At 55.5% G+C, this 23,099-nt stretch overlaps 1 protein-coding gene across 1 annotated transcript in view; it reads right to left on the bottom strand.

Moving 5' to 3' along the window:
• The window catches only part of PHRF1 (PHD and ring finger domains 1), a gene marked incomplete at its 3' end in the record, with an annotated part of 36,749 nt that overhangs the window by 607 nt on the left and 13,043 nt on the right, over positions 1–23,099 (bottom strand). Inside the window, exons 5-16 of the mRNA XM_080715849.1 lie at positions 20,769–20,884; positions 15,423–15,520; positions 14,963–15,138; positions 14,279–14,408; positions 8,720–8,844; positions 6,713–6,894; positions 6,222–6,338; positions 5,423–5,577; positions 2,473–5,139; positions 2,059–2,213; positions 1,682–1,939; positions 1,429–1,557 (exon numbers count right to left, since the gene is read on the bottom strand). Of these exons, the coding sequence (XP_080571975.1) occupies positions 1,429–1,557; positions 1,682–1,939; positions 2,059–2,213; positions 2,473–5,139; positions 5,423–5,577; positions 6,222–6,338; positions 6,713–6,894; positions 8,720–8,844; positions 14,279–14,408; positions 14,963–15,138; positions 15,423–15,520; positions 20,769–20,884 (4,308 nt within the window). The remainder of the gene's footprint in view (positions 1–1,428; positions 1,558–1,681; positions 1,940–2,058; positions 2,214–2,472; positions 5,140–5,422; positions 5,578–6,221; positions 6,339–6,712; positions 6,895–8,719; positions 8,845–14,278; positions 14,409–14,962; positions 15,139–15,422; positions 15,521–20,768; positions 20,885–23,099) is intronic.

Below are 23,099 nucleotides of genomic sequence, written 5' to 3' on the forward strand. Positions count from 1 at the left end.
GGGCATTCTACCTCTGAGCTACACCTTCAGCCCTATTATTTATTTGTTTCTTTGTTTGTTTGTTTGGTGGTACTGGGGGTGGAACCCAGAGGCTTTCTACCTCCGGGCTATACTCCCAGACCTATTTTCTATTTTATTTGGAAACAGGGTCTCACTAAGTTGCTGAGAGCCTCACTAAGTAGCTGAGGCTGGCTTCGAACCTGTGCGATCCTCCTGTCTCAGCCTCCCAAGCGCAGGGATTACAAGCGTGCGCCACCATGCCCGGCTAGCCCTATTTTTTATTCCTTATTTTGAAACAGGGTCTCACTGAGTTACAAAGGGACTCACTAAGCAGCTGAGGCTGCCCTTGAACAGCGATCCTCCTGTCTTGGCCTCCCCAGTGCTGGAATTACAATTCTGCATCACCACGCCCTGTTCTTTATCATTTATTTTGAAACAGGGCCTAAGATGCTGAGGCTGGCCATAAACCTGCAATCCTCCTGTCTTAGCCTCTCAAGTACTGGGACTGCAGGCGTGTGCTATACCTGGCTCTGTTTCTTTTTGTGTGGACTGGGGTTGAACCCAATTCTACCTCTGCACTATACCCCCTGCCGCATTTTATTTATATATTTATTTTTGTGGTACTGAGGATTGAACCCAGGGGCTACCTCCAAGCCAACACCCCCGGCCCTACTTGCTGCTGGCCTTGAATCTGTGCTCCTCCTGTCTCAGCCTCCCAAATACTATGACTGCAGGCATTCACCAACATGCCTGGCATTTTTTTTTTTAATTTTTTTTTGGTACTGGGGTTCCTGGAAGCCCGTCTACCTCCAGGCTACACTCCCAGACCTATTTTTACATTTTTATTTGGAAACAGGGTCTCCTAAGCCAGTGCGTGCAGCTGGCTTCGAACCTGCGCGATCCTCCTGTCTCTGCCTCCCAAGCGCGGGGATTACAAGCGTGCGCCACCATGCCCGGCTCACCCTGCCTTATTTTTTATTCTTTATTTTGAAACAGGGTTTCACTAAGTTGCAGAGGGCCTCACTAAGTAGCTGAGGCTGTCTGCGAACCACAATCCTCTGGTCTCAGCCTCCCGAATGCTAGGATTATAAGCATGTGCCACCACACCCAGCTTGGCTTTGCTTTTTACCAGTCTCAAAAATTCGGTGTGTTGGCCTTGAACCTGCAATCCTCCTGTCTCAGCTCCCCAAGTCCCAGGATTATAGGCTGGCTCGACTCATGAATCTTAACTATCACCTCTAGTATTTTCACCTTTTAAATGTGCCATAGAAAGCACTTGTTTTAAGACACTAACATGCAGGATGAGGGGCAGATGCTACAGGAAAGGACTGACAGGGCATGGCTGGCTGACCCCAAGGTACACTCATGGAGCCTTGCTGTCGGGCCCGCAGACGCACACAGCTGTGCGCAGCCCAGCCCGCGGCCTACCTTCTGCACAGCTTTGCGCAGGATGTCCTTGTACTCCTCCTTGGTCACCTCCCTCTTCTGGTAGAAGGGCTTGATGGCCAGCTTCACCTCCTCCACGGCTCGCTCCTGCATGTGCAGCTTCTTCATGTACTAGGAGTGAGAACACAGCGTCACCTGCGGGCAGGGCAGCCAGAGCACCACGGCGGCCAGTGGCTCGCTCCTGGCCCATTGAGCTCCAAAACACGCCAGGCCTGCAGGACCTGGCAACACTCACCTCCTCCTTCTTGGTCTTCTCCGAGGCCGGCCTGGAAGGGGCAGCACTCTCCTCCAGGTTGTTGGTGGCCGCCTGGCCAGCTGGCTCCGAGGCTGTGGCCAGCACGGTGGGCACCGGGGGCAGGCTCTGGGGCACCCCATACGCTGCCAAGGGAAGGCTGCCTTGCAGGATGAACTGGACTGCAGGCTGGCTGGCCAGTGAGTAAGGTGGGATGCTCCAGGGCTGAGCCGGGGCGGGAGGCATGTTGGCGCTGTAGACCTAGGTGGGAACACCACGATTGAACGCAAGCCCGCCGTAGACCCTGCTGCAGCCCACTCTCGGAGCAAAGGAAGTGGGCCACGAGGCCTCCGCCCACACCAATGCAGCCCAGCACCCACCTGAGCGGGGTTTGCTTCTGGGCACCCGGACTCCAGGGGTGCATGGCTTGGAGGTGGCAGCTCAGGGAAGGGTGCCTGCTTGACCCCCATAGGGGGCCCGTCCTCCGCATGCCAGACTCCTTCCCGGGGCCTCTGTGGTCTGAGAAGTGGCGTTCCTGAGAACCCAACAAACAAGGGAGTGGGTGCCCTGAGGCTGGCCTTGGAGGAAACGCTGCTTCCTGGCTGGGAAATCCTAGAAAGGCATCTCAGCAGCAGGAGGACACAGACCAAGCGCCAGGCCCGACTACTTCTGTAGAGCTGTCTTGGGGTGGAACCTGACCCTAAAATGCCAGGGAAGTGGGAGCCCTTGAGTGGTGCCGCCCCGCTCCCCCAGGTTTCCCAGTGGCCTGCCCAGCCCCTGAAGTGCCTACTCACTTTGGGCTCTGTCTGGGCCCAGGGCGCCACCCTCAGACTCTTGCAGGTTCCAGGTGACTCTCTTGACCAGGGCTCGGGACCGCAGCATGGGGGCCTGCGGCACAGCCTCCTCGGGCCTGGACATCTCGCACGTCCTTCCGCTCCCCGAGGGGCCATCTTCCTGCACCACAGGCACGACACCCGGGGTGCTGGGAGTGCCGGTCAGGATCTCTGCCAGCTCCTGCCTGAACGGGGGCTGCTCTGGGGGACCCTCTGCCTGGGGAGGAGGCTGTGAAACGTCTTCACCGTGGATCAGCGACACCTCCCTCTGGATGGCCGCCAAGGTAACAGCGAGCGGCTGGCCAGCAGAGGACGGCGTGGGATTTGGCAGGAAAGCTCGCTCTGGGGAGGAGTCGGTGCTTTCAGGGGAGGGAGGTGAACTCATGTCATCAAGCTGGATGAAGAGGGCTTCATTTGAGAAGTCTTCGAAGACATGGCCCGCCTCGACAGAGTCACCGTAATCCAGGTCATCAGGCACACACCCCACTGGCATCTCCAGGGCAGGGGCGGCCTGGGGAGCTGCCTGGTCAGCCACAGCCACCTCTGGCGAGATGCTCGCGTCTGCTGGGACCAGAGGCCTGGCTGAGTGGTCCCCATCCTGCCTGAGCTCCACGGGCTGAGGGGCCACAGGGGAAGGCTCCCTCACAGCCCCCTTCCTCTCTGCAGAGTGGGGCCGCTTCTCGCGGGCACGTGGCTGCCGGGGCTCTCGTGGCCTATGCTCCGAGCTGGGTGACCGGGACCGCCACTTCCTGCCATCTCGGGACCGGGCCCCTCCCTCCTTCCTGTCCAGCCGCTCGCGACTCCTCTCGTGCGGGTGCCTGTGCCTGCGGGCCCTCTCCAGGCTGCTGGGGGGAGAGCAGTCCCTCCCCCGAGACCTGGACCCAGACCTGCGACGCCTTTTCCTCCTGCTCTCATGACGCTCACAGGAGGAGCTGCCAGGGCTCCCGGAGCGCGACCTGGACCTCCTCCGGCCTCGGCCGTCCGAGCCCCGCCTCCGCTCCTTAGGGCGGTCCTTGGCCCTCCTCCTCTTTGCTCTCTCCTGGCTGCTGGCTCTGTCACTGGAGGACCTCCGGCTCGTGGCCCTGGCCCGGCGCTCCCTGGAGTGCTCCTCCACTGCAGGGGGCGATGCCGAGTGCGAAGTGCGGTCCCTGGAGCCCGAGCGGGTCCTGGAGCGCGTCCTGCGGTGCTCCCTGGACACCCTCTTCTTCTTGGCCTTCTTCCTGCTTCGGGAGCTGGAGCGGGAGCGGGAGCGGGAGCGGGACGGGGCCCGCAGCTCCACAATCCTGTGTGTGGTAGCTGGCGGCACTTCTGGGCTGGGCGGGCTGTCTGGCTCCAAGTCGGTCACACAAGTCACGGTTCGCTCCTCAGAGCCAAAGAAGGTGCCGTGGGAAGCCTCGTCTTCATGGTCCCAGGGCTCCAGTGGGGACAGCCTCTGTGGCCGGGCTGCAGGGCCCCGGCTCTCCGCTGGCCCCTCAGCACACAGCCCCTCTGGTTCCACGTCAGAGGCCCCCTCAGCAGTCCCCTTGCTGTGCAGCGTGCGCACGTGGGACGCAGGCTCACCTGGGGATTCAGGCTCATCCCCAAACACACTTCCCACTGTGTAGGAGGTGACGCAGCGCACAGTCTGGAAGGCCGGGGCCTTGGGGCTGCGGATGGAGATGGTTCTCGTGATCTCGGAGGGCAGGAGACCGGGGCCCAGACTCTCGGGACTGCTGCTGGGGGGGCTCGAGTCCGAGACAGTGGGGTCAAAGGGGTCATAGATCTCACTCTTGGGCTGCTTCGTCTTCTTAATGGAGAAGAGGGGCGAGGGGTTCTCCTTCCTCTGTACCTTGCTGTCCACGGGCCGGAAGGTGTTACAGAAGCCGGGGCTGGACAGCCGGCTGCAGTGTGCCGTGTTTCCAGGGATGTTGATCCTGAAGCTCTCGAAGGTCGACCCCACGCCCTTCCCTCTCGAGGGCCCAAGTGAGGCCAGGCTGCTATGGGAGCTGGGGGCCAAGGGCCGGGAGCTGCCCGCGTGCGAGCCAGGCTCCTGGGGGCCCCGACCGCTGGGCTCCCCCTCTGCCCGGCTGTGCCCCGGCTGCCCCGGCCCCTCCCTGCCCGTCAGGCGGCTGATGCAGGTGCTGGGGATATCCACGCCCTGCCTGCCGCCTCCGCTGCTCCTTTGGATCTTTGGTATCCTGGGCAGTTCAGAGATGGCGGCTCTCCGGGGAGCAGGCTTTGGGCTATGTGCTAGGGCTGCTGCACTTCTGGACGGAGTGTCGGACCGGCTGCTGGAGATCTTAGGTGAGGCAGAACTGAGAGGCGAAGCCGGCTTGGCAGTACCATTAAACAGGGGGCTACTGCTTGGTTGCAGGCCGGGCCTGCTCCGGTTCGATGGGTTCTGAGCTGGACCGGTGCCAGGGGCAGGGGACGAGTCTAGCCTCACAGGTGCCCCTGCCCTGCGGGTGGGGATGCAGGGCGGCACTGACCTGCCCTGACAGCTCAGCCCTGAGCTCTGTGGCCTGTCTCCCAAGGATCCGCTGCATGGGCTCCCTGATGGTGGTGCTGTAGGCTGCAGGCCATCCTGAGGCCTGGAGCCTTCTTCCTTTCTGGACAGACCCACTGAGCTTCGCTGAAGGGAAACTGGAGCTTTAAAACACAAAAAATCAGACGCAATCATTCCATCACTTAAGAATGTTCAGTCATTTAACTGACTGAGCCCTGCACAGAAGCTGTCACTACATACTGCCCAGACTCTGCCCAGCAGGGAAAGGGGAAGCTGCCCCCTCACTTGTGCCACCAGGGTTTAGCACCCTGTGCCCACTCATGACACTCAGTGAAACTGGGAGCAAGCGAGGGGTGATACGACTCCCTGGGGAGGCGGGTCTCCACGTTCAGGGGCCGAGGGGGACGGCGACACTGCGACCCTCACCTGCCCTCTTGGCGCTGAGGGAGCCGTCCCGGTGGATGACGACGTCAGCACTACTCATCATGAGGAGGCTCTGGCCTGACAGGATGCTGCCCAGCAGGTCAGGGACCGGAGCCTCCTCCATGTCTGGCTCTGGGACTGAGGCTGGGAGCGGCCCCCTGTAGGCAAATACACAAGGGCTGGCCGGGCCATGCTGCTGACCCCAGGACACCCTGCCCAGCAGCTCTGACAGGGAAGCCAAGTGTGTGGGGCAGTCACCTCTGAAAAGTGTGCCTGCCTGGCCCTGCTGCAGGAAAGGGCTGGCAGTGAAGTATTCCTGTTTATTTTTTTATTTGTTTGGAGTACTGGGAATGGAACCCAGGGGCATTCTACTTCCAAGCTACACCCCCAGCCCTATTTTTTATTCTATTCTTTATTTTGAAACAGGGTCTCACTGCGTTGCAAAGGGCCTAAGTAGCTGAGGCTGGCCACGAACTGTGATCCTCCTGTCTCAGCTTCCCATGTACTGGGCTAACAAGCATGCACCAGCACATCTGGGTCTCTCTTTTTATTAAAGGAGCCACACAGAAGCTCTGGCCAGCTGGTAACCATGGACCAGGGCTACTGCCCTCTTCCAGAGGCCCGTTCTCTGCCGTGGGCTCTGAGCCATGCTTTGTACATGGCTGCACATTTGACCCTAGTCCATCCTACCCTGATGTGCGCCCAGAGCCCAGAAAGGGTGCTCGGCCCCGTCACTGAGGACTAAGGCAGCCCGCCCTGGGGCACTGCCCCCACCTCTCCCAGAAGCCCCCGCTGCATGTACCTGGAGAGGCCCATGGAGACAGGCCTGGCCACCGGCTGGTGAGACTGCAGAGCGGAGCGGGATAGTACCCTCCTCTTCACACTCAGAGGAGAAGGGGGATTTGCAGACAGCTCTTCACTGCCAGAGGAAGGCACATGTCAAGAACAGGTGGCCCCTGCCCAGGCCGACCCCCTCTAAGTTCTATGCCACTTACCTGAATCACAATGATCGGGGGCAGGGAGTGCTACCTTTTTTATTTTTTTGGTGGTGCTGGAGATGGAACCCAGGAGAGTTCTACTTCTAAGCTATACCCCCAGACCTTTGTTTTGAAACAGGGTCTCCTTGAACCTGTGAGCCTTTGTCTCACAAGCACTGGGATTACAGGCATGCACCACCATGCCTGGCCACAACCTTCATTTACAAACGCACAACCTAAGGTTTATGTGTGCCCACAGCTCTCAGGGAATAACAGGGTCTGGTACCCACATCAAACTGTCACCCCGCACAGTCACCTGTCAAAGGGGTCCAGCTCGTAGGGGTCCCCAAACAGTGACAGAGAAGCAGCTCCAATATCTGCCCGCATCAGCCCCAGCGAGGGGTCCGCTGCCTTGTGCACAGAGGGGATGCAGGTTCCGCGGACGGGCCTGCGGAGGCCCAGTGTCCGTGCAATTCGAGAACGAGCTGTGACTTCATTCTGAACCAAAACAAGAAGAGTCAGTGACAATAAAGTCCAACAGTTCTAAAAATGGACAAGAAGCACTATTAGTAACAGGCAACACTAGGCTGATACAAACCTAAAGCCCAGGGGCTTCAGATGTGCTAAGCACAAGCTTTAGCAGTATTACTTGACTAGTCCATCCGTGTCTACACGGTAAGATGCAAACTCAGAAGGGGTTGGGTGGCGTTTAAGTTTCACTATCATCATGTGGTGTTTTCTTTCGGATGAAAACTCATAAAGAGGGAAAAATTCTTTTGGATGAAAACTCATAAAGAGGGAAACATTTCAACCAGCCGGGTGTGGTGGTGCACGCTTGTCTCCTAGCATTCAGGAGGCGGAGACCAGAAGATCACGGTTCATGGACAGCCTCAGCTACTTGACGAGGCCTTCTGCAACTCAGTGCGACAGTTTCGAAAAAATAAAAAGACTAAAAAATAGGGCTGGGAGGTTTAGCTCAGAGGTAGAATGCCCCTGGGTTCCATCCCCAAACCTGTTTAAAAAAGAAAAAAAACCCAAAAGGGTCACATGTGACTTCCTCTGGATACTAGGTCACAGGGGGGACAGAACACCCCCATTCCACCCCAACCAATGTGTTACTTGGGCAGCAATCCCAGACGCTCCGTCCACTGGAGGAAGAAGAAACTGCAGAAACAGGCCGCTGAAGCAGCTAAGCTCAGAACGGAGCTCAGGAACGTACTAGCATGGGAGGAAGGAGGCGTCACCACAGCACCCGAGGCCCAGGGCACGAAGAGGGCCTGACCACAGCACTGCTGGGCGGCAGCCTGACACAGTGGCTCATGCAGTCACCGCCTCCGCTGCTACTCAGCAGCTCCTAGACCAGACGCACCAACTTCCCTTGAAACTAAAATATGTGTTAGCACTGTTTGCTAACAGTTCTGTTTTATCCAATCTTGTGCACATAAAAACTAGTAAAAACACTTTTCTCACATAAAAAAACCAAAAAACTAAATGACTTATATAGCCACCATGCTTGAGAGGCAGAGACAGGAGAGCCACTTAGGTTGAAAGCCAGCCTCAAGCCTGGAGGAAGAAAGCCCCTGGGTTCCACCCCCAGTAGCACAATAAATAAGTAAATAAGTAAATAAAAAATAAGAGCTGGGGGTGCAGCTCGAAGGTAGAATGCCCCTGGGATCCATCCCCAGTACTGAAGAAAAGAAAAGAAGAAAAAGAGTCCACCATATGTCAGGCTTGGTGCTGCAGATTTGTAATCCTAGTACTTGGGAGGCTGAAACAAGAGGATGGCAGGTTTGAGGTCGGCCTCAGCAACACAGAAAGACCGTTTCAAAATAAAAAATAAAATCAGTCTGGGGGTGTAGCTCTGAGGTAGTACACCCTGGGGTTCAATCCTTAGTACCACACACAAAAAAGTACATCACAGAAATGCACACGGAAGTGGACAACACTCTCAAGCACAAATTCACAGGACACAGCACATCCTCTGTAGCCCAGGACTTTGAGCATAAATCACCTGGCCGGGCACACAGCAGGCCTCCGGGGCCATCAAGGGCTGGCCTGTCTGATCCGCTGGCATACCGCCCCACCTATGCCCACTCACACCTGGCTCCCATGTCTGCCCAGACGGGTAGCTTGACCCTCTGGCCCTGAAGACGGCTTCATTCCAGGATGGGTGTGCATGACCCTCAGCACATCCAGGTCCAGAGGGCCTTGGAAACCGTGCCCATCTTCCACACCGACCAGAGATGGCGCTCTCAGACAAGCGCTAGGCAGCCCAAGCGGAGAGGCTGAAGCTGGTGAGGAGCGGACACTGTGCCAAGCTCACCTTCGCCACTCTGCCTTTCCTCTTCTTCACGTGCTGCCGCCGCCTGGACCTTGCACTTATGCTCCTGCTTTTCACAGACGACCGGGTCTGGCCTTTTTTCCTTCCTGATGCTTTCTTCCGTCTTCCTAAAGGAGAAGGAAACACCTGTGTGCTGCACCAGGTACTAGGCCCCTCCTTGCACTGTCCTGTGAGCTCCAGCCAGGAGCTGGGGAGTGGCCCAGGGCACCAAGGAATCTCCCTGCTTTTTATCTTTCTTGGTTGGTACAGGGGATGCAACCCAGGGCATTCTGCCCCTGAGCTACACCCCACCCCTATTTTTTATTCTTCATTTTGAAACAGGGTCTCACTGAGTTGCAAAGGGCCTCACTAAGTAGCTGAGTCTGTCCAAGAACCACGATCCTTTGGTCTCAGCCTCCCAAATGCTGGGATTACAAGTGTGCAACATCCCGCTTTTATTTTTTATTTTGATACAAGGTCTCACTGATTTGCAAAGGACATCACTATGTAGCTGAAGCTGTCTGCAAACTTGTGATCCTCCAGTCTCGGCCTTCCAAATGCTGGGATTACCAGTGTGCACCACCATGCCCAGCCTAACCCTTCATTTTTTGTTTTGAAACAGGGTCTAAGTTGTTGAGGCTTGTATCAAATTTGCAATTCTCCTGTATCTGCACTGTAAGTACACCACCATGCCGGCTACCATAAATACTCTAAAATCATGTATCCCTAAGAGGAAGGGAGAGGGTCAAGTGGCAGACAAGGATGGGGCTCAGCCTGAGTAATTCTGTGGATCTGACATATACACATACACTTATTTTTATTTGTTACATTGTTTTCTGTGATATTGGGCATTAAACCCAGGGGCATTCTATCTCCACACTATACTCCTAGCCCTTTTAATTGTTTTATTTTGAAATAGGGTTTCACTAGTTTGCTGAGAGTCTAAGTTGCTGTGCATGGCTTCAAACCTGTGATCCTCCTGTCTCAGACTACTGAGCACTGGGATTTATAAGTGTATGTCATCATGCCTGGCAAAATTTGACACTTAGAACTCAAATATTTTACATAAACAAGAAACAAATTAGAAAATATAAACAATTACAACTGAAAGTCAAAGGCAACAATGGCCATACCATGGCCCCCGGAGCTCCAAATACAGAGCATCCCACAGACCTGGGGCAGACAGGGCTCTGCCCCAATGCTGTTAGCCCGCAGCGGTGGGGAGCAGTGTGCGGCTCAGGCCCCTCATTCCAGGGCCTGGCATCCTGAGAGACCCAGGACCCGGCAGGGGAAGGAAACCAGTCCTGAAGAGCAATCAGCACTCGAGACATCTGCTGCAAAACATGACAAGCGTACTCAAATCCTGTGTTTGCTGAGGCAAAAGGCCTAACTGGCCTCCACGGAAGGATGGCGTTAGCAACTCGGCTACACTGAGAAAACCAGTGAATAAGCCGGGCGTGGTGGCACACGCTTGTAATCCCAGTGCTTGGGAGGCTGAGACACGAGGATCGCAAGTTTGCAGCCAGCCTCAGCTACGTAGCGAGGCCCTCCTCAACTTAGTGAGACCGTTTCAAAAATAAATAAAACAGGCCAGGCGTGGTGGTGCACGCCTGGAATCCCTGCGCTTGGGAGGCAGAAACAGGGGGATCGCGCAGGTTCGTAGTCAGCCGTGCTGGCTTAAGAGACCCTGTTTCCAAATAAATAAAAAATATAAAATAGGTCTGGGAGTGTAGCCCGGAGGAAGAAGAGCTTCCAGGAACCCCAGTACCACCAAAAAATAAATAAATAAAAAATGAATAAATAAAAAGGAGGGCAGGGGGTGTAGCTCAGAGGTAGAATGCCCTTGGATTCCATCCCCAGACCCGCCAAAAAATAAAAAATAAAAAGTAAATAAATAAATAAATAAATAAATAAATAAATAAAATATAGGACTGGGGGTACAGCTGAGAGCCAGACCCCACCTGGGTTCAATCCCCAGTACCACAACACACACACACGCACAAACAAATAAACAAGAAACTGGAGAATAAAGGCTCCTGCTGCGCCAACAAGCAAGGCAGCCACGGCTCCCACCAGGCTCAGCCCCTCAGTCAGCCCCAGCGCACAGGAGGGGAGCACTTGCACAAGCATGGCGGACCCCTCCCTGCGCAGGAAGTCGTCCCTTGGTGCGCGCATCTTAATCACACAGGCTCCACCTGATGGCCTGGAGCTTGCTGGTCAGGGTCACCACTCAAGTATGGCAGGCTTGTCTTCAAGCGACCCTCAAGAAGGAGCAAAAGGCTATGCCACAGGCCGGTGCGCTCACCTTCAATGGTTTAGGCTTATTTATCTAATTTTTTTTGGCACTGGGGGTGGAACCCATGGGCAATCTACCTTTGAGCTAAACCTCCAGCCCCATTTTATTCTTTCATTTTGACACAGGGTCTCGCTAAGCTGCAGGCGGCCTCACTGAGGAGCTGAGGCTGGCCACAAACCTGCATCCTCCTGTCCCCGGCTCCCATGTGCTGGGTCACAAGTGTGCGGCAGGATGCCTGGCTTGGTTGGGATTTAGAATGTCCCTCGACCCCTCATGGAAACGAGGCAGCTATGCTGAAGTGAGGCTTAGCTGCAAAGAAGGGACCCACAGGGTGTGACCTTGGGGAGTGTGTGAGGTCTCTACTCCCCCACCTGTCTTTCTGGCTTTGGGCAGAGAACTAAGCCCAGCACTCTCCCTCCATCTCTGTTTTCTGCCTCGATGCCCTGCACTCCCAGACCCAGCCTGACAAGGACTGAACCTCCAGTACCTGGGATGGAACCCAGAGGCATTCTACCTTCAAGCTACACCCTCAGGCTTATTTTTTATTCTTTATCCTCCTGTTTTGGCCTCCTAAATGCTGGGATTACAAGCCTGTGCCACCATGCCCAGTTTATCCTTTATTTTGATACAGGGTCTCACTGAGTAGTGGAGGGCCTCACTAAGTAGCTGAGGCTGACCAGGAACCTGCAATCCTCATGTCTTGGCCTGTTTCAAAACAAAAAATAAAAAGGGATAGGGATGTAGCTCGGAAGCACAATGCCCCTGGGGTCAATCCCCAGTACTAAATATAAATAAGTAAAGCAAGACAGGAGGATCTCGGTTTGTGGCCAGCCTCAGCTACTTAGTGAGGCCCTCCACAACTCAATGAGACTGTTTCAAAATAAAAAAGGAGAGCCGGGCGTGGTGGCACACGCTTATAATACCAGCACTTGGGAAGCTGAGATAGGAGGATTGCACAGGTTTGAAGCCAGCCTCAGCTACTTAGTGAGGCTCTCAGCAATTTAGTGAGACCCTGTTTCCAAATAAAGTATTAAAAAAAATAGGTCTGGGAGTATAACCCAGAGATAGAAAAGCCCCTGAGTTCCACCCCCAGTACCACAAAAAAAATAAGAAAATAAAAGAGCAGGCTGAGGATTTAGCTCAGAGGTAGAATGCCCTTGGGTTCAATACCCAATACTGCCAAAAAAAATTAAGTAAGTAAATAAATACTAAAACTAAACATATATTTAACCCATGCTTCATCTTTCTATTTCTGTTTCACCTAAGAGAAATGAAAACATTTGCCCACAATGTTATTATTCCTAGCAACCTTCTTTGCTTACCTCTAACCCTCCTTTTTAAAATTCTTTCTTTTTTTTTGGTGGATGAGACCATCGAGGCTGTCGCCACAGGTCTGAGCACCGCAGTGTACCAGCGCCCCCTGACACCGTGAGCCCCTGTGAATTCTGATAGTATTCCTAAATTGACCAGGCTGGCCTTGAACTTGGGATGCTCCTGACTCAGCCTCCCAAGTATTTGAGATTAGAGGTGTGTGAGACCATGTACAACAGCAATTTTTATTCCGTTTTATTTTTTTGGTGGCACTGGGGATGGAACCCAGGGGCTTTCTACCTCTGGGCTATACTCCCAGACCTATTTTTATATTTATTGGAAGCAGGGTCTAAGTTGCTGAGAGGCTCACCAAGTAGCCGAGGCTGGCTTCAAACCTGCGTGATCCTCCTGTCTCAGCCTCCCAAGTGCTGGGATTACAAGTAAGCGCCACCATGCCCAGCTTTTATTTTATTCTTTGTTGTGCTGGGGATTCAACCCAGAGGCATTTTGCCTCTGAGCTATACCCTTAGCCCTGGTCTGTCTGTCTGTCTGTCTGTCTGTCTGTCTGTCTCTGTCTCTCTTTCTTTTTGTGGGCCTGGGGATGGAAACCAGGGGCATTTGTCCTCCAAGCTACACACCTACCCTATTTTTCATTCGTTTTTTTGTTTTGTTTTGTTTTGTTTGATACTGGGGGTGGAACCCAGATGCTTTCTACCTCCAGGCTATACTCCCAACCCTATTTTTTATATTTTATTTGGAAACAGGTCTCACTAAGTTGCTGAGAGCCTCACTAAGTAGCTAAGGCTGGTTTCAAACCTGCGTAATCCTCCTGTCTCAGCCTCCCAAGTGCAGGGATTACAAGTGTGAGCCACCACGCCTGGCTTCATTCTTTTTTTTTTTTTATTTTTTTATTTTTTTTTGGTGGTACTGGGGTTCCTGGAAGCCCTTCTACCTCCGGGCTACACTCCCAGACCTATTTTTGCATTTTTATTTGGAAACAGGGTCTCCTAAGCCAGCGCGCGGGGCTAGCTTCGAACCTGCGCGATCCTCCTGTCTCTGCCTCCCAAGCGCGGGGATTACAAGCGTGCGCCACCACGCCCGGCCTCATTCTTTATTTTGAAACAGGATCTCACTAAGTTGCGGAGAGCCTCACTCAGTAGCTGAGGCTGTCTGCAAACTGCAATCCTCTGGTCTCAGCCTCCAGAATGCTGGGATCACAAGCGTGCGCCACCACGCCCGGCTCCTAGTCTACTTAATTGGAAATAGGTTCTTACTCAGTTGCTGAGGCTGCTTCTGAACCTTGGATCCTCCTATCTCAGCCTGAGTACAGAGGTCCCAGGCGCCACCATCAGGCCCCACACGCCACTCCTGCGTGCTTCAAATCCTCTAGATCACCTCTCACACCGCGCACTGCAGATGTGCGTCCATAGCTGTTACACTGCGTTGCTCAGGGAACTAAAACAAGAAAAGCAAGCCTACACACGTTCAAACGTTCCCAGTCTACGGGTGGGTGAACACAGCTGTCAAAACCATGCGTTCGGAGTTGCACCTGTGTGATTTAGCAAGACCCTCACCAACTTGGCGAGGCTGTTTCAAACGCTTGTACCCAGCATTCGGGAGGGGCCGACACTGGGGACTGCAGTGTGCGGGCCTCAGCTTACCTAGGGAGGCCTCCACAGCTTAGTGAGACGCCTCTCAGAATAAAGAGTAAACAATAGGGCAGGGGGTGTAGCTACGAGGTCGAATGCCCCTGGGTTCCACCCCCAGACCCACAAAAAACTGTTTTAAGACAACAAGAAAAAAAAAGGTTTGGGCTTATGGCTTGGAGGCAGAATGACCCTAGGCTCAATCACCAGAACAAACGAACGAACACACACACACACACACACACACACACACACACACACACACACACAGAGCAGCGACAGGGGACACGGCCACCCTGCCAGGCTTACCTGTCTTCCTTCTCCGTTTCACAAGGGCTCGCGGTGTCAGGGGGCGCTGGTACACTGCAGTGCTCAGACCTGTGGCGACAGCCTCGATGGTCTCATCCAACAGGGAAGACATGAGGTACCTTGGCACATGCTACACCACAAGAACAGTGCTGGTCAGAGCAGGTGTGCTGAAGACCCGTCGAGACAGGGACACTGAGTACCATCTCTTGAGGGGACAGTGCCATCGCAGACCCCCACTTGGAGCCCTGAATATGGCTCACTGGAGTCCACTAGGTGTCAGGATGTCCTCAGGCTGCTCCACCCCACTCTGCTCCAGAGAGCCAAGGGCCAGCACAGCCACGTGGACAGGGGCTCCTGGCAGGGCTTCCAGGCAGCAAGCTCAGGGTGAGGACAGCCTGGCTTAGGAAGGTACCTTACCTGGGCCTTCAGCACGTGGAAAGGACTTCCCAAGATCACAACCTGTCCACATGTGTCAGGCCAACTGCCCGCCAGGCCTGGGATGAGCCCTTGGCTCCCAGCCCCTGGTTCTGGGCTTTCTGGGTGATGGGTACACAGTGGGGCACTGCACCCAAGGCTCACACCCACGCCCGTACCAGGCTGACAACAAGGCGGAAAGGTGCATGTGGCTCAGACACACACCGCTGACATGACGTGGCACCTTCAGCCCAGCACTGGCCCACCCACCTGGACCCTCCTGGCTGTAGAGATCCGGTTCCGGTTCACAGTCGCCCTCACTCTCTCGCTCTGCCGCGTCCTGGCGATGGCCCGGGTCCGGCCTACACGAGGCCGCAGCCTGCTGGTGGTGGGCGTCACGTCGGCCAGGAGCAGGGAGACCTCCTCCTCACTCACAGGACCCGCATCTCGGAAGAAGAGAACCCTGGACTGCTGGGCCAGACCCAACGCACATCACAGGCTCACCCAGAAGTCTGCCCCAGACCAGGCAGGACAGGGGACAGCATGGGCTTCTCCCCGAGCAAGGTCCGCCAACCTCAAAGACCAGAGCCCTGAACCAACAACCATGACCTCCAGACACAGCACCTCTAGCTCCCACCCAACAGCATGAAGGAACACTGCTCTCCCTCACAGACACGAGCTGCCCCACGCTGAGAAGGACCCTGGCGCTCTGGGAGGGGCAGCGTGTTACCAGCAGCAGCGACACCACCAGGAACAGCACACTCTGGGCAGAACCACTCGTCCACAGGCACTTCCTGGAGGGGGGGATCCAGGCACTCCATGTGGTACCTACAGAACAACAAGGTGGTGTCTATCCCCAGCCTTGGTCCCTGAACCACACATGCAAATTAGGTGCCAAGATGAAACCCAGATGTGCCCCAGTCTGCAGCACTCCTCAAGTGGACTGAAGGTGCCCAGGTGAAGGGATATCCATCTATTTTGGTCTTGTCCTTGGCTCCTGGCTCATTACCCCCCCCACACTCTCAAGGTGGGCATTGGAAACTAACCTCACCTATCGGGCCCACCATATCTAACAGGCCATGATCCCACCTCAGAGGGCACCTGCCTATGACCACAGGCATGCATGCTGAGGAATCTGGGCAGGGACCGTGCTGCCCTCAGCCTTTGTCCAGTCAGTGCTGGCACAGGGTGCGCATTTCAGTCAAGCTATGCAATGAAGTCCCCCGTAGGCCCCAAGGACGGGGCTGGGAGAGATTCTGGAGAGCCGACCATGGGGAAGTTCCTGGAGGGATGGAGAGGGCAGGGAAGCTCTGCACACCTCCCCACCACATGCAGCCTTTGCAGTAACAGCAAACTGTCTCCCTGAGGACTGTAAGCTGTTGGGCACCCAACTGAACCCAGGCGAGGTCTGTGGCTGGGACTGGCATCCACAGGCACAGCAGTCCTGAGACTGAGCATGCTCCTGTGGACTGATGGAGGCCTACTTGCGGTGGGCACACCTCCGTATCTGCAATCCCGTCTCAGCTTCCTAAATACTGAGGTTACAAGCGCGCGCCACCATGCCTGGGTAGCCTTTTAGTTTTTGGTGATATTGGAAATGGAACTCGGGTATTCTACCTCGAAGCTACATTCCAGCCCTATTTAGTCTTTTATTTTGAAGGTAAATTGTAGAGGGCCTAAGTTGCTGAGGCTAGCTAGCAACGGACCTGCCATCTTCCTGCCTCAGCCTCCCAAGTAATGAATTACAAGCATGTACCACCACACCCAGCTTTTTTATTTTCTAATTTTGAAACAGGCTCTCACAGCTAGGTATGCCATCATCACGGCAGGTTCGAGGACAGCCTCAGCCAATAGTAAGACTCTCATCAACCTAGTGAGACCCTGTTTCAAAGTAAAACTAAATAGGGCTGGGGGTACAGCCTAGAGGCAAAATGTCCTGGGGTTCATCCCTAGTACCGAACAGAAACAAACAAACAAAAAACACCAGGATGTCACTAAGTTGCTGAGGCTGGTCTTGAACCTGCAATCCTATTGTCTCTGCCTCCCAATGCGAGGGTTACCAGTGAGTGCGACCACGCCTAGCAGCAGAGTTCCGAGTGCTAGGGAGTGGACAGCCTCAGCCCGGGGTACCCATGAAATCCTGGGTTTTGTGCTCTGCTACTGCTCATAGTGTAAGTGAGGAATCAAGGCACTAAGTTGTGTCTGGGTACAGTGGGCAGACCAACAGGCCTTGGGGACGTCTGAGGCTGTAACCCAGCTTTTCAGACACACATCATCAAAATCAGTACAGCCAGGTGTGGTGACGTGCACTTGTCACCCCAGCATTTGGGAGGCTGAGACAGGAGGACCGTGGTTCGTGGACAGCCTCAGCAAAAAGTAGAGCTGAGGCGTTCAGTAAGCCGTAATGAAACATGGATTCCAGTAAGGGAGGAGAGAGGCCCAGTCTGAGCTGAGAGCCGAGCTGCAGCCACGCCAGGACTGTGAGAGAGACAGGCAGCACCGAGCTCCCACAGGCCTGGGAGGGCCAGAGTGTCCCGGTAAGACAGAGTCTCGTGCAGTGCACACCACCGCAAAAGCCCAGCCCGCGCTCCTGCACAAGTGGTTTGCATGGAGCAGGCGTGGGGGTGAGCAAAGGGAGGGGTGGCCAGGCTGTGTTGAAACTGAGTTGAAACTGAGGCTCCACCCTCTGGGTGGCAGGACTGCCAGCCACGGAGCAGCCCTGAGCCCACAGCAAAAGGCGCAAGGCCTCCCGCCTCAACCCTGCGGTGCCACTGCCTGCCCAAGAGGACATCCAGTTCTAGTCTCCCTGGCTCTTTCAATACCTTCTGGGGACCTGCCCCAGGGCAAGGCATTCCAGGACCCTCGCCCTACAGCTTTACAGCAGACCAATCAGTAGCCACAGCACAAGGCAGGGCCCACCTAAGCCAGAGACAGGGTGGACGAGGAAAGGACCACCTAAGCCAGAGACAGGATGGACGAGGCAGGGCCCACCTAAGCCAGAGACAGGACGGCGAGGAAGGACCACCTAAGCCAGAGACAGGATGGACGAGGCAGGCCACCTAAGCCAGAGACAGGATGGACGAGGCAGGGCCACCTAAGCCAGAAACAGGATGGACGAGACAGGACGGCGAGGAAGGACCACCTAAGCCAGAGACAGGATGGACGAGGCAGGGCCACCTAAGCCAGAGACAGGACGGCAAGGAAGGACCACCTAAGCCAGAGACAGGATGGACGAGGCAGGGCCCACCTAAGCCAGAGACAGGATGGACGAGGCAGGGCCACCTAAGCTAGAGACAGGATGGACGAGGCAGGGTCCACCTAAGCCAGAGACAGGATGGACGAGGCAGGGCCACCTAAGCCAGAGACAGGATGGACGAGGCAGGCCACCTAAGCCAGAGACAGGACGGCGAGGAAGGACCACCTAAGCCAGAGACAGGATGGACGAGGCAGGGCCACCTAAGCCAGAGACAGGATGGACGAGGCAGGGCCCACCTAAGCCAGAGACAGGACGGCGAGGAAGGACCACCTAAGCCAGAGACAGGATGGACGAGGCAGGGCCACCTAAGCCAGAAACAGGATGGACGAGACAGGACGGCAAGGAAGGACCACCTAAGCCAGAGACAGGATGGACGAGGCAGGGCCCACCTAAGCCAGAGACAGGATGGACGAGGCAGGGCCACCTAAGCCAGAGACAGGATGGACGAGGCAGGCCACCTAAGCCAGAGACAGGATGGACGAGGCAGGGCCACCTAAGCCAGAGACAGGATGGACGAGGCAGGCCACCTAAGCCAGAGACAGGACGGCGAGGAAGGACCACCTAAGCCAGAGACAGGATGGACGAGGCAGGGCCACCTAAGCCAGAGACAGGATGGACGAGGCAGGGCCACCTAAGCCAGAGACAGGATGGACGAGGCAGGGCCACCTAAGCCAGAGACAGGATGGACGAGGCAGGCCACCTAAGCCAGAGACAGGACGGCGAGGAAGGACCACCTAAGCCAGAGACAGGATGGACGAGGCAGGGCCACCTAAGCCAGAGACAGGATGGACGAGGCAGGGCCCACCTAAGCCAGAGACAGGACGGTGAGGAAGGACCACCTAAGCCAGAGACAGGATGGACGAGGCAGGGCCCACCTAAGCCAGAGACAGGATGGACGAGGCAGGGCCCACCTAAGCAAGAGACAGGACAGCGAGGCAGGGCCCACCTAAGCCAGAGACAGGGTGGACGAGGAAAGGACCACCTAAGCCAGAGACAGGATGGACGAGGCAGGGCCCACCTAAGCCAGAGATAGGACGGCGAGGAAGGACCACCTAAGCCAGAGACAGGATGGACGAGGCAGGGCCCACCTAAGCCAGAGACAGGATGGACGAGGCAGGGCCCACCTAAGCCAGAGACAGGACGGCGAGGAAGGACCACCTAAGCCAGAGACAGGATGGACGAGGCAGGGCCACCTAAGCCAGAAACAGGATGGACGAGACAGGACGGCGAGGAAGGACCACCTAAGCCAGAGACAGGATGGACGAGGCAGGGCCACCTAAGCCAGAGACAGGACGGCAAGGAAGGACCACCTAAGCCAGAGACAGGATGGACGAGGCAGGGCCCACCTAAGCCAGAGACAGGACGGCAAGGAAGGACCACCTAAGCCAGAGACAGGATGGACGAGTCAGGGCCCACCTAAGCCAGAGACAGGATGGACGAGGCAGGGCCACCTAAGCCAGAGACAGGATGGACGAGGCAGGGCCACCTAAGCCAGAGACAGGATGGACGAGGCAGGCCACCTAAGCCAGAGACAGGATGGACGAGGCAGGGCCCACCTAAGCAAGAGACAGGACGGCGAGGCAGGGCCCACCTAAGCCAGAGACAGGGTGGACGAGGAAAGGACCACCTAAGCCAGAGACAGGATGGACGAGGCAGGGCCCACCTAAGCCAGAGACAGGATGGACGAGGCAGGGCCCACCTAAGCCAGAGACAGGATGGACGAGGCAGGGCCCACCTAAGCCAGAGACAGGATGGACGAGGCAGGGCCCACCTAAGCCAGAGACAGGATGGACGAGGCAGGGCCCACCTAAGCCAGAGACAGGATGGACGAGGCAGGGCCCACCTAAGCCAGAGACAGGACGGCGAGGAAAGGACCCGCAGACTCTGGGCAGCGCCATGGAGCAGAGAGCAGGAGCCCCACCTCCAGGCTCCGGGCACGCCCTGGGCCGCGCAGCAGTCAGCAGCGTGAAGGGCCACGGCTGCTGCAGCTCCCGTCCCCCTTCACCACAGGCCACAGTCCCGCCTCTCTGTGTTTGCCTTGCTTTTTTTGTGTGTGACACTGGAGATTCTACCTCTGAGCTCCATCCCCTATTTATTTTATTTTATTTTTTTCTTTCAGTACTGGGGATGAAACCCAGGGGCATTCTATCTCTGAGCTACACCCCCAGCCCTATTTTTTTATTCTTTATTTTGAAACAGGGTCTAACTAAGTTTCACAGGGCCTCACTAAGTAGCTGAGGCTGTCCGCAAACAGCTATTCTCCTGTCTCAGCCTTCCGAATGCTAGGATTACAAGTGTGTGCCACCATGCCCAGCTTACTTTTTTATTTTTATTTATTTATTTATTTTGGTGGTACTGGGGTTCCTGGAAACCCTTCTACCTCCGGGATACACTCCCAGACCTATTTTATACTTTTTATTTGGAAACAGGGTCTCTTAAGCCAGCGCAGCTGGCTTTTAACCTGCGCAATCCTCCTGTCTCAGCCTCCCAAGCACGGGGATTACAAGCATGCGCCACCACGCCCGGCTTACTTTTTTATTTTTGAAACAGGATCTTAGGTTTCTGAGAATCTCACCTTACTGCTGAGGCTGTCTCAGCCTCCCAGGAACTGGGATTACGGGGTGCCCCACACCCAAGTCTCACCTTCTTATCTCCAGTTGGCCTCAGAGTGCTCTGGGGAAAGGGGAGGTGCAGATGACCTGAATAGGGGAGCCGGTGGTCCTGGCAGCCGAGGGCCAGATGTGGGCACCATGCCACATGTGCATGGCGTTGGTTGTTCCTCCTGCATCCCTCAACCCAAGCTCGGCCCACTACCCTTACCCGGCATCGCAGCCATCACAGAGCAAGAGCCGGTCCTCACGGTCACTCCTGCCACACACTTCACAGAAGGTGGGGTCCTCCTCCTCTTCCTGGGCTCTAGTGTTCTCCACTGGAATCTGAAGAAGGAACTGTTACTCACATACCATACAGACCCCAGAATCCAAGTGGTCAATTCACAGGACGATGGGCGGCTAATCCAAAGCGGAGCCACCACCAAGATCTAGTCCTGAACTCATGTGCAGAAGCAAGCTGCACTCCTCCACGCTAAGACCAGCAACTAGGAGGCAATGCAAGAGAAGGTGTGCGTAGCACATGGAGGGGCCAGAGGCCTACAGCCCGGAGCTGTCCCCAGGACACTGCGTGGTGCCAAGGGGAGGGCGTCAAGTCCCTCAGTGTGGCAGGGGACACTAGCAGGGCTGCTCAAGAGCAGCAGCTAAGCTGGGTGCTCACCGAGCACACCCGAGGCCCTGGGCCCCAATACCACACACACAGAAACCCCTCAAGAACTGCTGCTACTCTGGGCGTGGTGGCACACGCTTGTAATCTCAGCATTCTGGAAGGTGAGACAGGAGGTTCGCAGACAGCCTCAGCTACTAAGCGAGGCCCTTTGCAACTCAGTGAGGTCCTGTTTAAAAATAAAAAACAAAAAATAGGGCTGGGGGTGTAGCTCAGAAGTAGAATACCCCTGGGTTCCATCCCCAATATCACTAAAAAAAAAAAAAAAAAAAAAAAAGACCTTGCAATCCCAGTACCTTCGGAGGTTGAGACAGTAAGATTGCACAGGTTCATCCTCTGCTACTTAGTGAGGTGCTCAGTAACATAGTGAGACTCTTTCCAAATAAAACATAAAACCAGGTCTGGAAGCATAGCTAGGGGGTAGAAAGCCTCTGGGTTCCATCCCCAGTAAAACACACACACACACACACACACACACACACACACACACACACACACACTGCTGATTAAGACTCAGAATCACACCAAAATGTGCTTGGTGTGCGGCTCCTTGAGGTGGTGGCAGCCCTGCCACCCTCTGGGACACAGCCACTGTCACTTGAACCGTAAAACACCTGAGGCCTGGACATGCTTTTCCAAACAAGACCTCCCAGTCCCTTGCCACCTCCCCATCTGGCCCTTTTGCTCTGGGCACATGGGCCTTCGGGCGACAGCCAGATGCCTTTGCTTCAGGGTGAGCAATCAAGGGCTGCCCCAGAACTGCATGTGGCTATGAAGCCAGTCACCCCCAAAGCCAGAGCTCAGTAATGCTAGCAACATCTCCTGGCCGCCTCCAGCTTCCTGCACAGAGTGCCAGGTACAGGCGGCCGCCGGAGGCAGGATGCCTGAACCAGCAAAACGGAGTCACTTGCAGCCCAGACCCAAGAGGCCAGCGCAGAAGGGATGCCACCCGCCCCAGAGACGTAACAAAAAGCCCATTTGCTCCCACCCCTGTGGCTTCTGGGACTTTGGTGGAGCACTTGCCTAGCATACAGGAGGTCCTAGGTCCCACCCCCACCAGCGCTCGCACACAGCAGAAGAGCAAAGTACACAACAGCAGAGAAAACGCTGCTTCCTTCCGGGCCCCGCAGTAAACGTGCAACTGAGTACCTCCGGAAATCTGCCCGTGAGCAGCCCCCCATCTCCCTTTCTCCTGCAGGTGCAGAAGCGCCAGAGGTGACAAGCCAGAGAGCTGTGCCACGAGAAGGCCTAGGAGCCCAGGCCCAGGAGCCCGATGTCCTCACCACCGCCCCCCCAGAGCCCACAGCCCAGACGAGAGCTCCACCTCCTGACTCCTGCTCCTGGCTGCAAGGGCTCCTCAGTTCATGGGGAGGAGGGGCACTGGCCTCGAAGCGGGGACATTCTACCTCTGAGCTCACTCCCACTCCTACTCGGGGGATGAAACCCACGGGCACTCTGCATCCAATCTACATCCCCAGCCCTATTTTTTTTGTTCCTTATTTTGAAACCATGTCTCACTAAGTTGCAGAGGGCCTCACTAAATAGCTGAGGCTGGCCATGAACCTCAATCCTCCTGTCTCAGCCTCCCGAATGCTGGGATTACAAGCGTGCGCCACCATGCCAGCTTCCCACTCCTATTTGATCGTTTATATTTATTTTTATATGTGTGTGGTGCTGGGGATGGAACCCAGGGTGTTCTACCTGAGCTACACCCCAGTTCAATTTTTTATTCTTTATTTAAAATTTTTAATATTTATTTACAGTACCGGGGATTGAACTCAGGGGCATTCTACCTCCATGCTACACTCCCAGTCCTATTTCTGATTCTTTATTTTATTTTATTTTTGATGGTACTGGGGGTGGAACCCAGGGGCT

This window comes from Muscardinus avellanarius (assembly GCF_963383645.1).
Source record: "Muscardinus avellanarius genome assembly, chromosome: 1".
NCBI classification, from domain to species: Eukaryota; Metazoa; Chordata; class Mammalia; order Rodentia; family Gliridae; genus Muscardinus; species Muscardinus avellanarius.